The following is an 18,574-nucleotide window of genomic DNA, read 5'->3' on the forward strand; positions in this document are numbered from 1 at the left end:
AATGCAACTTCGATGCACTGCATAATTTTAAAGTTTTATTAATAAATGCAGCAGGCTTACGTGTCATGAATGTGAGACCAAACCTTGCGTTTCTTAAATTTAAGCAGTTGGAGGGCTATTTCTGGGGTCTATTACAGTTGTACTCAAAAGTTTGCATACCCCTGGCAGAAATTGTGACATTTTGGCATTGATTTTGAAAATATGACTGATCATGCAAAAAAAACTGTCTTTTATTTAAGTATAGTGATCATATGAAGCCATTTATTATCACATAGTTGTTTGGCTCCTTTTTAAATCATAATGATAACAGAAATCACCCAAATGGCCCTGATCAAAAGTTTACATACCCTTGAATGTTTGGCCTTGTTACAGACACACAAGGTGACACACACAGGTTTAAATTGCAATTAAAGGTTAATTTCCCACACCTGTGGCTTTTTAATTTGCAAGTAGTGTCTGTGTATAAATAGTCAATGAGTTTGTTAGCTCTCACGTGGATGCACTGAGCAGGCTAGATACTGAGTCATGGGGAGCAGAAAAGAACTGTCAAAAGACCTGCGTAACAAGGTAATGAAACTTTTTATAAAGATGGAAAAGGATATCAAAAGATATCGAAAGCCTTGAAAATGCCAGTCAGTACTGTTCAATCACTTATTAAGAAGTGGAAAATTTGGGGATCTCTTGATACCAAGCCAAGGTCAGGTAGACCAAGAAAGATTTCAGCCACAACTGCCAGAAGAATTGTTCCGGATACAAAGAAAAACCCACCGGTAACCTCAGGAGAAATACAGGCTGCTCTGGAAAAAGACGGTGTGGTTGTTTCAAGGAGCACAATATGACGATACTTGAACAAAAATGAGCTGCATCGTTGAGCTGCCAGAAAGAAACCTTTACTGCGCCAATGCCACAAAAAAGCCCGGTTACAATATGCCCGACAACACCTTGACACACCTCACAGCTTCTGGCACACTGTAATTTGGAGTGACGAGACCAAAATAGAGCTTTATGGTCACAACCATAAGCGCTATGTTTGGAGAGGGGTCAACAAGGCCTATAGTGAAAAGAATACCATCCCCATTGTGAAGCATGGTGGTGGCTCACTGATGTTTTGGGGGGGTAGCTCTAAAGGCACGGGGAATCTTGTGAAAATTGATGGCAAGATGAATGCAGCATGTTATCAGAAAATACTGGCAGACAATTTGCATTCTTCTGCACAAAAGCTGCGCATGGGACGCTCCTTGGACTTTCCAGCATGACAATGAGCCTAAGCACAAGGTCAAGTTGACCCTCCAGTGGTTACAGCAGAAAAAGGTGAAGGTTCTGGAGTGGCCATCACAGTCTCCTGACCTTAATATCATTGAGCCACTCTGGGGACATCTCAAATGTGCGGTTCATGCAAGACAACCAAAGACTTTGCATGACCTGGAGGCATTTTGCCAAGACGAATGGGCAGCTATACCACCTGCAAGAATTTGGGGCCTCAAAGACAACTATTACAAAAGACTGCACGCTGTCATTGATGCTAAAGAGGGCAATACACAGTATTAAGAACTAAGGGTATGCAGACTTTTGAACAGGGGTCATTTCATTTTGTTCTTTGTTGCCATGTTTTGTTTTATGATTGTGCCATTCTGTTATAACCTACAGTTGAATATGAATCCCAGAAGAAATAAAAGAAATGTGTTTTGCCTGCTCACTCACGTTTTCTTTAAAAATGGTACATATATTACCAATTCTCCAAGGGTATGCAAACTTTTGAGCACAACTGTAACTGAAAATGCAAAGACATAAACTAATAATAAAAGTGGTATTGTTATCATATTTCAAAAATACGTAAAAAGACCAATAATATTGCATATTTTGTCCCACTGAAACGCTCATTCTACATTACAGCATTGATTTTGAGTTGGATGCAGATGTAAATTTACTGGTATCAACAAAAGTAAAGTTATCTATAACATCTATAAAAAGTAAAACGTTAACACCTAATTTTGTGACTAAATTATTCTAACAGTGTGAGTTGGAACTCCTTTCATAAGTTCATTTACGCATTTCTATTTCATCTAAAAAAGACTGTGTATTTGCATTTGCCCATGAAAATTTAAATATATTTATTTATTTATTTTTATAATTTAAACCGTTTTATTTGTAACAAGACCATAATAAACACAAGGAAGTATGGATCTTCTTCACTACCAGGGTTAGATGTAACATGATTTCTATAAAACAAATTATAGCATTTTTATAATCATAAACAACCTACTCTAAACACAAGTAAAAACAATAAATACAAAATATAAACATTTAAAAGTTGTAACAAAAAAATTTAGTAGAGCTGAATTAGTGATATCATATTTATTATCAGTCTATTTCTGTCTTAAGTGCAGTTAGTGTTACTACAGTAAATTCAAGGGTGGTCATATAGAATTCTGTGGTGAATTCAAATGGTTTCCGCTTCTTGTGCTTCTTGCGTCGTGCTTCTCACTGATTCTTGCAGCACTGCAATGATCAGAGGTTGCCGTTTAAGAGCTCGAGACCAGGGGGGTCCTGGGTAGCTTAGTGAGTATTGACGCTGGCTACCACCCTTGGAGTCACGAGTTCGAATCCAGGGTGTGCTGAGTGACTCCAGCCAGGTCTCCTAAGCAACCAAATTGGCCCGGTTGCTAGGGAGGGTAGAGTCACATGGGGTAACCTCCTCGTGGTCACGATTAAGGGTTCTCGCTCTCAATGGGGCGTGTGGTAAGTTGTGTGTGGATCACGGAGAGTAGCATGAGCCTCCACATGCTGTGAGTCTCCGCGGTGTCATGCACAACGAGTCACGTGATAAGATGCGTGGATTGACGGTCTCAGAAGCAGAGGCAACTGAGACTTGTCCTCTGCCACCCGGATTGAGAAGAGTAACCGCGCCACCACGAGGACCTACTAAGTAATGGGAATTGGGAATTGAGACCGGTCTGTGAGTAAAAACACTCATGCTTTGTGCTCGTGCTGCTCTGTCTATTGAGCTGTATCCACCTACAGAGCCATACAGGTGCATTAGCCGAGGTTGTGACTTCGCCTGTCTATTTGATGCTGCTAAACCAGATACTTCAGAATCAGATGAACAGCGGTACAAATGCATACCAACTCTTATAATGGAGTCTAGATAAACATTTTAATGCAAACAGGAACTTGCCAATAGATTTGATTAACATAACTGATAAATGCCCCCCATTTGTAACCTAATGCACCTCTCTCTACTAATTTGCTCTCAGCACCCCCGGCATCCTTTCAACGCCCACTGGGGGGCAGTACCACCCCTGTTGAGAACCCCTGATATAGAGGAATAAAGCGCGTGCGGATCAAACGCGTGTGCATGTATCAAGTGCAGCGAGTACGGTAAAGCACGTATATTATGTTTGCTTTTCACATCTCTTTATTATAATGCATTCAAATCCCATACACTGTGATCTTTACTTCTGCATTTATGTAAACGATGTCCTGCACTAATTTCAGTCATTGTTGTATCAACCTCATTGAAACATTTATAAAAAATTATAATCAAATGATATAAAAAATGTGAATAAAAAATAAAACCTAAAAATAACCATTAGAAAACATTCCGTATTGGTTTTTTCTAGGTTGTCTCACAAAATCCTCCCTGCAACATTAGTTTGTGGTTACAAAAAATAGAACCTAAAGAGAACGTTCCTAGAACGTTAGGAATTGGTTCCCAAAAAACCAAACGGGAACCAAATGCTAATGTTAGGGGAACGTTCTGTGTTTGCTGGATTGTCGTTTTGCCCACAAATGACAACAAAGCTTAAACATCACTATTTTTTTGGTGACTGCTGAGCATGATTTTTTTATTAAGATATAGAGTGAAGTTTGCTCCATGTAAACAGAGCTTTACAGTGAACCTTACAAAGCAAAGTCTCCTTAAAATGGTCCAGGACAGGAAAGGTATATGCCACATTGTTAGATTAAATTAATAAAATAAAATTATCTCAGAGAAACAGTTTTATATTACAGAATTGTACACATGATGGTGAATAATGAAAAGATCGTGAACGCAATAGATTTTTTTTTTTTTTCCTTCCTTCGGCTCTCTATACTGCTGTCCAGTAGGTGGCGGTAAAGCACCAAACCGCCTTTGAACCTCAGAAGAAGAAGAAGAACAACAACAACTCACAGTATGAGCGCTCAGTTCGGCACGTGTTTTACATAATTTGTGAGATTTCTATTTATTTTAATGTGTATTTTTCTGTGCATGTTGTTTTTCTCTCTATGTGTAAAGAAATCTAAGAATATAATGTTTAATTTCGGACATCTGAACTCGTTAAATCCAGCGGCTGATTGTAAATGAGTTCAATGAAGGCGATAATAGTGTATGTTGTATTTATAGCCTGTTACAATATCTGGTAATGTTCCTGCTTTTAGGGAAATGAAACTAAACACAAAGCACACGTTTATATTTATACAATCTCAGAAACCGTTATTTTGTTGAACAGAGCTCTCTTGTGTAAATCAGTAGGACCTGATCTGTCCATGCTGAATATTGATTAGTGAGGTGACGTCACTGAAGACAAAGCTGATGGAGAGAGAGGACAGGTTACAGGTTAAACATTCATTTCATCCTTAAAGTTGAGATTGTAAGCTTTCAAATGATGTGATATGATGAACGGTACAGATGTGATTGTGTTGTGTTTGTCAGGAGCTGGAAAAGGTTTCCTGTCAATCTTCAGTGTGTGTGACTGATGGGACCTCCACAGAATGTCAGGATTCAGTGTGGAGCGGCAGAGATCAGTCCACACCACAGCGACTGCTGGACAAACTCTCTGAACAGAGATCCAGAGACACACAGGACTCACAGCTCACTTTACTCTGTTCTACTGATGGTAATCAGGGTGATCAAACCTCCACAGAGTCTCTGACTTCTGTCTGTAACACTGGAGAACAGCAGATGCTGCAGATACCAGTGAAGATTGAAGTGGAACAGGTGGAGATAAAAGAAGAGGAACAACAGAGTGATGATGAAGATGATGATGATTTTATTCCTTCAGGTATGTTTCTTCCTTTTAATCTTATACATTTTCATGGCAATCAACTGTTATGTCAGAATCTGTTATAAGAAAGTGTTTTATCACTCAAAAGTCACACTAAAAAGTTTCTAGCGCCGGTGCAAAAATAAAGAAAAAAAGTGCTTATGTGCACTTACGAAAAGCTCTCAATGTCACAAAATAATAAATTAAGCACACTTTATTATTCTGTTCCGTTGTCCTGTATGGGTTGGATTTCTAGAACAAATATAAAGGCAGATTTTGCAGAGCAACTCTTGTCTACAAGTGACCCCTCCCCACTTCAGGTGACGGAGCGTGAGCTACAAGCTGATGAGGGAACTTCTCTTCATGAAAAACTGAGGTGACCGTTAAGAACAGGGTCACTAATGGGGCTGCACAATCAATTTAAATAAAAAATAAAAAAAACGAAATCGCGATATTAACTTTTGCTATTATTAAAGGTGCTATATGTAATATTTTGACTGTACTAAATCCTAAAATGACCATAATATGTCATTAGAGAATTAGGAAACATTCTAAGTTGAAATACTGGCTTCTCCGATAACAATGCTACAGCCAGTATATTCTACTTTGAAGTTTCTATTCCGGGCAGAATTTCTGTTTATGTTTTGGCCTGTGTGATCCTGCCCACTGCCCACTCACCAATAGTATTTCAGCATCGCCGGGTTGCCAGATTTGGACAAGTTTGCAGGCAAACAACACTGTGTGCTGCAGCCATGTAAGCCAGCAAACGAACTGGATCAGAGATAACAGATTCCACCAGACCTAAAAAGCCTCGCCATCCGTCTAAAAACCACCATGACCAGAGGTGTAGTAAAACAAGGATAAATACTGGAGATGCCTTTGGAAGATGGAGACAGCTTAAAGCCCAGAAATCCTTTAAAACGGATGCTGAGTTGGCTAATTTGCATGTCAACATTCTGGCAACCCACATGAGCTTCGAGTCTGGGACGGGGCAGACAACTCTCCAATATTTTGAATTTGGACCGCAGTACCCATTTCAAACGCTTGTTGTCAGTCTTACATATAGCACCTTTAAACCTCAAAGGGCTGGGATTTAATTAATAATTAGTTAAGGCTGCAACTAACTATTATTTTGATAATCGATTATTTCTTCGATTAATCAGATAAAAGCCACGTTATCATTTTATAAAGTCAATTTTAAAACTTAGATAATTGGGGTTCAAATATAAATGTTACAACATACACTCAACGGCCACTTTATTAGGTACACCTGTACGTCTACATATTCACGTAATATCTAATCAGCCAATCGTGTGGCTGCAGTGCATAAAATCATGCAGATACGGGTCAGGAGCTTCAGGTAATGTTCACATCAACCATCAGTATGGGGAAAAAATTTAATCTCAGTGATTTGGACCGTGGCATGATTGTTGGTGCCAGACGGGCTGGTTTGTGTATTTCTGTAACTGCTGATCTCCTGGGATTTTCACACACAACAGTCTCTAGAATTTACTCAGAAAGGTGCCAAAAACAAAAAACATCCAGTGAGCGGCAGTTCTGTGGACGGAAACGTCTTGTTGATGAGAGAGGTCAACGGAGAATGGCCAGACTGTTTCGAGCTGACAGAAAGGCTACGGTAACTCAGATAACCACTCTGTACAATTGTAGTGAGCAGAACAGCATCTCAGAATGCACAACACATCGAACCTTGAGGCGAATGGGCTACAACAGCAGAAGACTATGTCGGGTTCCACTTCTGTCAGTCAAGAACAGAAAACTGAGGCTGCAGTGGGCCGACCATATGTGTACCTCAGCTGAAATAAGGGGTGTAACGGTTCGAATTTCTCACAGTTCGGTTTGTATCACGGTTTTAGGGTCACGGTTTCGGTATGGTTTGGTATTTGCTTTGTTCGGAAAAAACATATCACTGCCAAATCCAAAGAATAATCTATTTGGTAAACACTACAACAGGTTTGCCCTTAAATAACAATCATTGTTTTACAAAAGTAACCATAGTTTAACCATGGCATTTGTAGTAAAACCATAGTAACCACAATATAAACATGGTTACAATATATAGTAAAATCATGGTCACTATATAGAAACTACAGTATTACTGTTATAAAACTATGGTTAATTTTATCTAAACTAGGGCTGCCCCCAACCAAAGATTTTCCTAGTCGACTAGTTGGAGTTAATTTAAGCCATTAGTCGACTAGTTGCACATTTATGATATTTAATTACTTGAATATATTTTTGGGGGGGGCATCAGAAAATGGTTTGAGTTCCAGGGCTGAGAAAGAATGTTACATTGCTAACACTGTTCTACATTACAGAAAATACTAAATCGTAATAATGAGCCTTTAAAATATACATTTTACAAGCACATGCACAAAGCGAGTCGCAGTGAAACCGGCAAAAGCGGTAATGATTCTGAATGTGTCGGAAAAACCAGCAAGGAGACTGTCTGAATATTTTGTTAATTTATAGAGAGAAATGCACATTAGGGTTGTGCCGACAGACGATGATCTCGGGGATCGACGATGGTCAGAGTGATCGCCAATAGCTGATGCCTTTGACGATGTCAAGACGATATTTGGCTTGTTTTCCCCTGTATTAAATGATTGTTATTATTAGGCTATTATTGTTATCAAATTAATATTACAAATAATTTGCCCGTAGAGAAACAGACACGCACTTGAAGAAACACACATTATTATATTATTAAGAACAGATAACAGAAAAGCTGTCTATGTTTGTTCGGAGGCATGCAGTCTCGTGGAACTCGCGCATCTAAAAGGTTCTCACTCTTTGTTTCTGTCTTCCGATTTTTTGTATTGTTGCAATAACAGTATCGTCTATGAGTACGTTGCAAATGACCTCAGACATCTCAGCTCAGGAGGTGCTTTGAGTTCAGTTCACTTTATTTCCACAGAGCAGTTCATTGTGAACGCAACTCTGCAGCCTATACATCTGTGATTAAATCATAAAATAATACAAAAACACCTCGAACCATGAGTTATATTTCAGAAATTATTATCATCATTATAATTATTATTTTTACATTTATAATTGTTTTTATGTCTTCATTTGTGTAATTTTCTGCCATGATGTTTAGATGGATTCTTGCCTGATGGTAAATGGAAGGTTACACATATATTATATTATTCTTTTATCACTTCATTATTTTAATTGCTTTTTCGTTTAGTTTGGAGTGCAATTTGAATTTAGAAATGTATTTGATTTAAATTTGTCGTTTTTTAAATAAATTAATTTTCAAAGCAAAATCACTAAAGCAAGAATATTCACCGATCCCTCAGCTCAGGGGTTGCCGATATAATTGGATATTGCAATATATATATATATATATATATATATATATATATATATATATATATATATATATATATATCGTGAAGGAGGGAACAAAACGAATTTATTCACACACATGATGTATTTTCCAGGACAACCAAATTCCCGACCGGTAGAGAATGCGCAGATGAAGCAGGTTCTTTGCCAGAGAGATGTTGCCCCTCACAACTGTTGTAAAGCCATCTTTCAAAAAGTTGAACAACACACATTTTAATTGCACTTTTCCAGTTTCATTTGAATTTTTAGTTTAAATTAAAAAAAAAAAAAAGTTTAAAGTTTGTCTTGCTTTATTGTGTAGGCTTAACCCTAACCCTGCTTAATGAATATTACCCCATAGGACCACCTAGCATCCAACCAGCGCTAATATGGGTGTTCATCGTTTTTTTATGTGGAGTTTTTTCTGCAACCAACCGACTAATCAAAACTTGGTCGACCAAGACTCTTCTCATCGACTAACCTTTGGTCCACTATGAGGGGGAAGTCCTAATCTAAACCATGATTCCTGCTCAGAAAACCATGGTGACGGCATTCATGGTTACTACAATATTACTATAGTAAAACCATGGTTAACTAAAAAAACAAAAATTTTCTCTAATTTCTAAATCAACATTTTAACTTAATACCTGTACTAATACACTACATGCATCAACATAAAGTGCACTTCAAATTCATCTCAACATATATTCAATATTCGGAAGCTGTACATCATATGTTTTTTGACCATCGCTGTTGTAATTGACTGCAAAAATAAAATGTTCCCAGAATGGAGAAACATATGGGGCTTCTCTCTAAGCAGATTGTTTTCTCCACTTGCCATTTTCAACTACACACAACATGTGCAGAACTGTGATGTCATCAGGTTGACCCACATGAAACACAGGCAGAGCTTGTCCATCTACAAATCCATTAAGGTTCATTAGCGGAGGTTGTAACTGTGCCTGCCTGTTTGACGCTTTGTTTCCTTCACCAAACCTTGTGCTCCAGATGCGTCATTAAACTTGAAGTGAACCAACCGTGCTGCCAATGCTTACGGAACCGTGGGTGGCGAACCTTATGGTTTGGTTTATACAAAGAACCATTACCCTCCTAGCAGAAATCCAGATTTGTCAGACCAGGCGATGTTTTTCCATTCGTCCAGTTCTGGTGAGCCTGTGCCCACTGCAGCCTCAGTTTTCTGTTCTTAGCAGACGGTAGTGCTACCCGGAGGGGTCTTCTGCTGCTGTAGCCCATCTGCCTCAATGTTTGACGTGTTGTGTGTTCAGAAGAAGCTTTTCTGCATAGCACTGTTGTAACATGAGTTTATTTGGGTTACTGTCCCCTTCTTGTCAGCTTGGACCAGTTTGGCCATTCTCCTCTGACCTCTGTCAATAACAAGCCATTTTCGCCCACAGAACTGACGCTCGCTGGATGTTTTTTATTTTTCGCACCGTTCTCTTTACACTCTAGAGACTGTGGGAAATCAAACTTAAGTTGGGCTGCAACTGGAGGCTGACTGATAGTGGATTTTCCAGATACGATTTCTAAGGTGGTGGGAAAGGCCGATAACCGATTAATTGGATGATAGTTTTTTCAAATTGATTTATAGAATGTAAAAGCAAAAATCGTATTCTTTGTTATTAACAATTTTTATTGATTCCAAGACAGGCAAAAATTAATTTAACCACAAAATTATACATTAGGAATCAACTTATAACCCTTTATATATATATATATATATATATATATATATATATATATATATATATATATATATATAAACAATACAGAACAAAGCAAAACCAACATGCAGTCAACCATTATCCCCCTTTGACCCCCATTAATTCCCTATCCCCTTCCCAGTCCCCAACCCCCAGCAAATATTCCTGTGGTCCAAGCCTGAGTATACATATATAAATACGAAGAGAAACAAGAAAAAAAGAGTTTCTCTCCACATGGCCCTCAGCGAGAGCCTTCCAGAAATGGCGTGTATTTGTCCCATTTCTTACCATATGCATCTAATCTGCCAAGCTATTTATATGACATCTTTTCGAGTGTCGCCACCCTGCCCAATTCGGTGAACCATTCTTGAAATTAAGGAACACCAGCTGACTTCCATCCTCTAACAATTATTTGTCTGCCAATCATTACACTAGTTTGGACCCAGATTTTTTTATATTTGTCACATACTTTAATAACCACCCCATCACCCAATATATATATAGTCTGGGGCAAAATGAAATTTGAGGATCTAAAACTTGACAGATAAAATTCTGGACTCTTAACCAGAATTCTTGAATCTTAGTGCAGAACCACAGAGCTTGGGCTATAGCTCCATTCTCCAACTGGAATCACCAGCAGGTAGGTGTGACTTTTAAATCAAGCCTAAACAATCTAGAGGGAGTCCAGTAGAAACTATGCAAAATCTTAAACTAAAAAGGCATACCCTTGCATCCCTAGACATAGTTTTAACATGTTTTTATATTCTTTCCCACTCTCCATCCTCCAGTACCAAGTTCAAATCTCTTTCTCATAACCTCTTAAGAGCTGTTAAGGCCCTGTCACCAAGACTCTGAATCAATGAGGAATAAAACACAGATGCTTCATGCCCATTTCCAAAGGCCGTGAGCACCATACAGAGGGTGTTTGCAGCTTTAGGGGGCTGTGTGCTACGACCAAAAATATTACAAAGTAAATGGCGCAATTATATTTTCAAATGATCTCAAAGCTCCGTTTTCATAAAGGTTACCAAGTGAAGTAACACCTCTCTCAATCCATTCTTTCCAGCAAAACAGGGACTTGTTAATACATAATTTGAGTTCAGCTATGTACTTGAGGAAACATTTAGGTAAGTGTCAAAACTGAACATATGGAAAACCTTTGTCCATACTGAATGTAAGTGTGAAATAATGGGATGCATTTTTATTCTTTAGGCAATTTAATAGAAAGACTTGGGGCAAGGACCGCTTGTTCAATGTTGGACCAGGGAGGGGCTCTCTCAGGTGGAAGAGACCAATGGGCCAAGTGTCTAAGATTATTACATAAATTTTTTTTTATTGATTCCTATATTAACACATAAAAGCAAGAACATATACAAACAGAATCAATACTTAACCCCCTCTGTTACTACCCCCCACCCCCACCCATAAGAACATCCCAGTGGTCCCACATAATTATAGACACACAAAAACAAATATTAAAAAATAAAATAATTAATAAAATATAATAAATCACACACACAACCTCTACATCTCTCTCTCCACTGTCCCTCCCCGAGAGCCCTCCAAAAATACCAAATATTTGCCCCACTTTCCCATAAACAAGTCCAAATTACCCAATCCTCTAGATACCCCTTCTTCAAACACTGCCACCCTGACTTATTGATACATAATTTTGGGTTCAGCCATATGCTTGAGGCAACATTTAAATAAATGTCTGAATTAAATACTCCGGCCACTCTTGTCCAAATCATGTGCAAATGTGAAATAACGGGGTGTGACTTAACTTCTCTGGTTAGTTTAATAGAAAGACTTTGCAATGGTGAAATAAGGGCAAGGACTTCCTGTTCAATAGAAAACCAGGGAGGGGCTCTCTCAGGTGGAAGCGACCAATGAGCCAAATGCCTGAGACCGAACAAATAATAATAAAACAAATTCTTGGGTAAGCCTAACCCACCTTTGTCAATTGGCCTATGTAATTTGTTGGAATGTAGTCTGGGACGTTTACCATTCCAAATGAAGGACTTCACAATTCTATCAGATTGCTTAAAATAAAAGAGGGGGACATCTATAGGGAGTGACTGTAGCAGGTAGTTGAATTTTGGAATACAGTTCATTTTAATAACATTAATCTTACCAATCATCGATAAATGTAATGTAGCCCATCTGTCCACATCGCTCAAACTTTTTAAAGGGTCAAAATTAACTCTGACTAAATCAGACAAATTTGCTGGGAATAAAATACCCAAATACTTAATGACATGTTTGGGCCACTGAAAGGTGCCCGGCAAGCTTATGCGCCTAACCTCCCGCCACCACCCCTGGAAAATCATCCTCCTTTCTTATCGTGGCTGCTAATGGTTTCAGGGCAAGACAGAACAATAATGGGGAAAGAGGGCAACCCTGCTGAGTGCCCCTATCGAGAGTAAAATAATCTGAAATTAATCCATTTGTTTGTACCGCTGCTACAGGGTGTCTATAAAGTAATTTAATCCAACCAATGATTGTACTCCCGAACCCATAAATTTCTAAAATCTTAAAATAATCCCATTCTACCATATCAAACGCCTTTTCGGTGTCAAGTGAAATGGCAGCGACCCGAGACTGATCATTCGCTACTAACTACATGATATTAATGAAATGCCTAATGTTATCAGAAGAGCTGCGGCCCCGAATAAACCCCACCTGATCTATATGTATAAGAGATGTCATAACCTTAAATGATTAGCCAAAATTTTGGACAAAATATTTACATCTCGCCGGATCAGGGAAATTGGACGGTAACTTTTACACTCGCTTGGATCTTTGTCCTTTTTAAGAATCAGACTGATCCGGGCTTGTGTCATGGTTGGTGGAAGCTTTCCATTCTTTAATGATTCCGTATAAACTTCTAACAAATTTGGAGCCAGTTCTGTAGCATAAGATCTAAAAAATTCAGCAGCAAAACCATCTGGCCCCGGAGCTTTGCCTGTAGGTAAGGCCTTAATTACCTCGTCACGTTCCTCCAAGGTTATCTCAGAATAAAGAGAGTTTTTTTGCTCAGTCGTCAGTTTAGGAAGTTCTAATGGTTCCACAAAGTTTCTAATATCTTCATCAATAGAAAAAGACATAGAACTATAAAGATCAAGATAGAACACTTTATAAGCATTATTAATATCAATGGCTGAGGTAAAAATTTCACCACCAGCAGAGTTCACTGAGGGAATGGTAGAAAAAGACTCTCTCTGCTTTATACATCTAGTCAAAAGCTTCCCTGCTTTGTCCCCCGACTCAAAATATGACTGTCTTGCCCTGAATAACCAAAACTCCACTTTCCACTACAAAATAGTATTATATCTATATTTCAATCGGGTCAATTCTCTGAGGCCATCAGACGACATTCTGCGCTTCAGCTCTGCCTCTGCACTTTTAATATTCCCTTCCAACTCCACGAGTTCTCATGCTTTGAATTTTTTGGTGAATGAGGCATACTGTATGATCTGACCCCTAAGAGCAGCCTTAAGTGCCTCCCAAGCCACACCCACAGAAGATACTGAGGACCAGTTGGTCTCCATATAAACATTGATTTCGGTCTTTAACGTGTTGGAAATCAGTATTTTGCAAAAGGGACACATTAAGGCACCAACTATATGATTTCCTTTTCTCCGAATGTGGCATCACCTCTAAACTCACCAGGGCATGATCTGAGACTAAGATCTTTCCAATTGAGCAATCAACAACAGATGAAATGAGGGACTTAGATATATACAAAAAAATATCTATTCTAGAATAATGGACTGATGAAAAATATGTATAGTCTCTACCAGAGGGGTTCAAAAGTCTCCAAATATCTGCAAGACCAAGATATTTACACATCTTGTGATGCATCAGTGTTGCTCTAAGGGGTTTACAAATTTTTGCTTCACTATGATCAAGGACTGAGTCCATCAAAAGATTAAAGTCTCCTCCCAATATTATATCACGAGGGGTGCCAGCGGCTTGCAACATCCCTTCAAGATCTATAAAAAAGCCCTGATCATCAGCATTAGGTGCATAAATATTAGCCAAAATCAACCTTTGCCCCTGAATTTCTGCTAAAACAATAATGACTCTTCCTAATTTATCATAAAACTGTTTGAGACATTTGAATTGTAGATGTTTATTTATCAGTATAATGACCCCCCTGCTCTTACTTGAGCCAGCACTAAAAAAAACATGTCCACCCCATATCTTCCCAAATTTTTCAGCTTCCTGCGGGGAAAGACACTATATCATATTTCTTACGTTTAAGAAAAGAAATAACCTTTTTATGGGGTGCCCCAACCCATTCACATTCCATGTAGAGAGAGATAGTACACTCATATTAACATTTGACATTTTGATATAAAAGAAGAAATAAATTGTGTGCCAAAAATAAAATTATTAAAACCACATTTCAACATTAATGCAACAATAAAACCCCGAATGTCCCCCCGAACAAAACAAACAGAAAAAAGATAAATGTGCGCATTAACCCCGTGCACGACAGCGGCAACCGGCGTCAATCCCTTTAAACTCAAAGAGTCCATGCACGCCTACGAGAGCCCCCGCGACAACTTTGCCATCGGATTGCTCAAAATTACATAACATCAAATATTTTGTAAAACAAACCCCAGCCAATAGGCAGAATAAACACAAAGAACGTGTAGACTCATTCACAGAACTGTCTCAAAGGTGTGTTCCTTCACAAAACAAATTCCAGCCGATATAAAACCGTTCAGATTCCTCGGTCAGACAAACGAATCTTCAGTGAGCCAGCTGATGAGTGCAGCAGATGAAATAATCATTCCAATGTCCCATGAAAATTCTCCACAAATCATACTCCAGTCAACATGGGGCATAAGCTCAAGGAACTGACAGATTCATCCATAACTGTCCCGAAGTAATATTATTTAACAAAACAAGCTCCAACTGCTAGGCGGGACCAGCACAAAAGAAAACGAAACACGCATCTCGGTTCCTCGGATGGTCAAGTGTCCACTCGGAGGCCGCATAAAAGTATATCCCATGATTTACACAGTCCGCCAACTTTATAGAAGACATCCTTTGTGTGGGCATGTAGATATTTTGCGGTCATCCGTTCATTGTAAAAGTGATCTTCCGTCAATGCAAAAGTTTCTTTAAGGAAAAGTGTTAATCCACAAAACAAAACCTCCAACCACTCGGCAGAGCCAACACAAAAGGAAACAAAAATGGCGCCCAGCTTCCTCTGAAAGCCAGAGTATGTACAGTGAGTCAATCCACTCACAAGAAAAACACCCAATGGTTACTCACCCATTGTTTCAATAAAAGACATTGCCTGATTGGGACATGTAAATACTTTGCTGCCGTCCTTGGTGTTTATTCTCAGTCTGGCTGGAAACATCAGAGCAAAAGTGATCTTCCGCTGATGTAAGAGTTTCTTGCATTCCCTAAACCGATTGCGTTTCTCTCTTGTCGAGTTTGCAAAGTCCGGGAACAAGAAAATATTGTAATTCTTCCAAGAAAGCTTTGCTTTTCTCCTCGCCTGGCGCAACACAAGATCTTTATCGGATGATTTAAAAAATTTGGCCAGAATCGATCGGAGCCTGTCTCCCTCAGCAGATTTGCGAGCCGGGACTCTGTGAGCTCGCTCGATTTCCAGCTTGTGGCCTGTTATGTCGAGCTGACTCGGGAAAAGCTCTTCTAGGAATTTAACCATATCTCTGCCCTCCACTTGCTCAGGAATTCCAACAATTTGAATGTTATTCCTGCAGCTTCTATTCTCAAGATCTTCAAGCTTTTCAAGAACACGTTCCAAGTCAACTTTGGTCACGGGCGGATTAGCGGCTAATTCCCTCTCTGATGACTCCAAAAAATCGATTCGTTTTTCAACATCTGTTAGCTCAGAGAATTTTTGTTCGATCGACGTATTGCAGCGAGATCCTCCAAGTCCGCAAGTACCTTTGTCAACATCACTGACATGTTGGACAGTTGACGCTGGATTCCTTCTCCCGCCGCGCCATCCAAATCGAGTACCCGGTCCACAGGCCTGTCTGGGCTTTCATCTTGAACCTGTAAGTGTCTTTTAATGTCTCCAGAGCCTGAGGATTTTGACTTCTTTGCCATGTTTACCTCAAACAGTAAATGTATAACTGGGTGTATCGAATTTCACCGGATTCTATCATGAAAATAATTTAAAAAAAATTTGCAAAGTGTGCAGAGCTGTCTCTCATACATCTGCCCTTCTCATGGCGTCGTCGTACTTTCCAAAAAATCGTATTCTTTATTATGGCGGGCAAAGACAAAGAGTCTGAAATGAATAAAATCCCAGATGCAGTTTTTTGTTCAACCAAAATCCTAATAATAATGGCAAGTACAATAAAGGACTTTAAAGTCTTTAAGAATTATAAACAAATTATGAAGTTTTCCTCGTGTGTTTTATATGTTCCATTCTAATGATGCTTGATATTAGGAAACAAACTTTTCACTAGAAGCACAGTCCCAACTCCGTAAAGTAGTCTACTCATAAGTACAGACAATGTAACAGCTAGAGGTAGACCGATATATCGGTTTTACCGATTAATCGGTGCAGATAGTTGCTTTTTGGAACTATCTGTTATCTGCAAAAATCTGTCGATAGTTACAGATAGTTTTTTCATTTAGTAATTTCAAAATAAGAGCCCCATTATGTTTCAGGCTTGTTTAAACTTAAAAGTTCCGCGTTATGTACCAAATCGTAATTTTTTCTAGTTATGTTTAGCATACTCAGTGGCATTTGTAATTATATACAGTATAATAAATAAGAACAGGTTAGACCATGGATGGTGACTCATTTATGTAGTTTGGTCAATGTAGCTAGTCTTTATATATAAAAAAAACTTTCAGTCTAGTTCACAAGTAGCGTGAGTTTTGTGGTGCTCCAGATACATGATAGCGCAGATCAATTTCAGTGGATCACGTGACATTCTTGTGAAACCATGCATAATGCACAGATGTGTGTTTCAAATGAAAAGCATATCGCTTATGACCATATTGAATGCGAGAAGAGTATCCTTAAATTTTATTCGGCGGCACGAAATTTCGCGTGGCCGGATGTCAGTGCAGGAAAAACCTTGTTAATGAAATGGCACAGTTTCTTTTCTCTGTTCTGATCGGTTTCAATTGACATGGATGCATGCACACTCACTTGGTCATTGAAGTTTGATGGAGACTCGCTTGTGGTAAAGACAAAGAGTTTTGCGAGATGGAAATACACGCTTGATTTTGAGTTCTTAAAATGTATACGTTGTAAAACATACAGTCATGTGTGTCCTGATGTCTTCTGTTTTTGTGTGTTTTTCATACTCAGTTGTTTTAGATTTTCAAACGAGATATAACATAAAACAAAGGCAATCTGAGTCAACAAAAAATACAGTTTAGGACTGTCAGTTGGGCAGAGAAACTACATTTGAATTTTTACCTTAAATATTTTGTAAAAATTTGAATAATATTCAAATGTTAAAGTCATCTGATTTACATAAAATACATAAAAATACATAAACCATTCAGCACCGTTATATTATTGCATAGAACATTCATATCCTGGCTGTTAAAAAAGAGCATTTCATTTTCAACTAATGTGCATAAAATAAATAAAGTTTTAGTTGGTCCATATTTTCAAATGTTAAGTCAAAAGAAAAACGAGGGGCTAAACGCTTCAATAGACAGTTCACATGGTGTTACGCTCGCGCTGATGCCACAGTACACTACCCCAGACTCAAGCTTCATAATAACAGCAAAATACCACATTGTTTTTTATTCAGTACAGTTGTTTGTAGAGTAGCAATATTCCCAGATAGCAGAGGTATTCGGCTGAACTCGATGGTGAAGCGGCTCAGACTATGAGCCCAGGCCAGGGGCTGTTCAAACAGACAGAACAAAACAGACTGGAAACCAAACACGAGGATCTTGAGACACACATTTCCAAGTTGAAAATTTTTCCTGACAAAGCATTTAAACAACTCATTGCTTAATCTGAGAAACGCTTATAAGAGAGCAAGACACAACGGCCAAAGACCTCCAACAACTGTAAGGGGTTGTTCACACTGAACGCTTTTGCAATCATCCATTAGTTTTTCTATGTAAACGCGCGCTAGACGAACGTCTTTGTTTCGCTTTTTGTTTATTCATCCTCTCATGCAGGAGCGCTGTTTTTTAGATGCTGTGTCTAATTAAAAAGAACTTTAAGCATCTTGAGACACCTGCTTTCTGTTAAACTGTATTTGTTGCGCTGTGTGTGTCTAGCCTTTTTTAGCACAAGAATGCGATCAATCTGAAGTCATCGCCAGTGCTTGGCACACATGCAAAATTTTAATCCACAGATTTAGCATTCGAATGTGCATCTTTTTCTTAAATTCTACGAATATTCGAATTTCAAATTTTTATTTGATAGCCCTAATACAGTTTTCAAATACATATATTTTTTGAAGCAAAAAAGTTATCCAATACCTATATCACCCATGTGAA

General features: G+C 38.6%; 1 protein-coding gene across 14 annotated transcripts in view; it reads left to right on the forward strand.

The window, feature by feature from the left end:
* Positions 1-18,574, forward strand: part of LOC127419873 (zinc finger protein 501-like) — a 105,048-nt gene that overhangs the window by 66,366 nt on the left and 20,108 nt on the right. The window contains exons 1-3 of one of the 14 annotated variants that reach the window (XM_051661677.1): positions 4,134-4,210; positions 4,514-4,597; positions 4,694-5,042. In XM_051661677.1, the coding sequence (XP_051517637.1) occupies positions 4,574-4,597; positions 4,694-5,042 (373 nt within the window). In that variant the 5' untranslated portion in view covers positions 4,134-4,210; positions 4,514-4,573. The other 13 variants (XM_051661676.1, XM_051661682.1, XM_051661679.1 and 10 more) reach the window with 13 other exon arrangements.

The sequence above is a fragment of the Myxocyprinus asiaticus genome, chromosome 29 (assembly GCF_019703515.2).
Source record: "Myxocyprinus asiaticus isolate MX2 ecotype Aquarium Trade chromosome 29, UBuf_Myxa_2, whole genome shotgun sequence".
Taxonomy (NCBI): Eukaryota; Metazoa; Chordata; class Actinopteri; order Cypriniformes; family Catostomidae; genus Myxocyprinus; species Myxocyprinus asiaticus.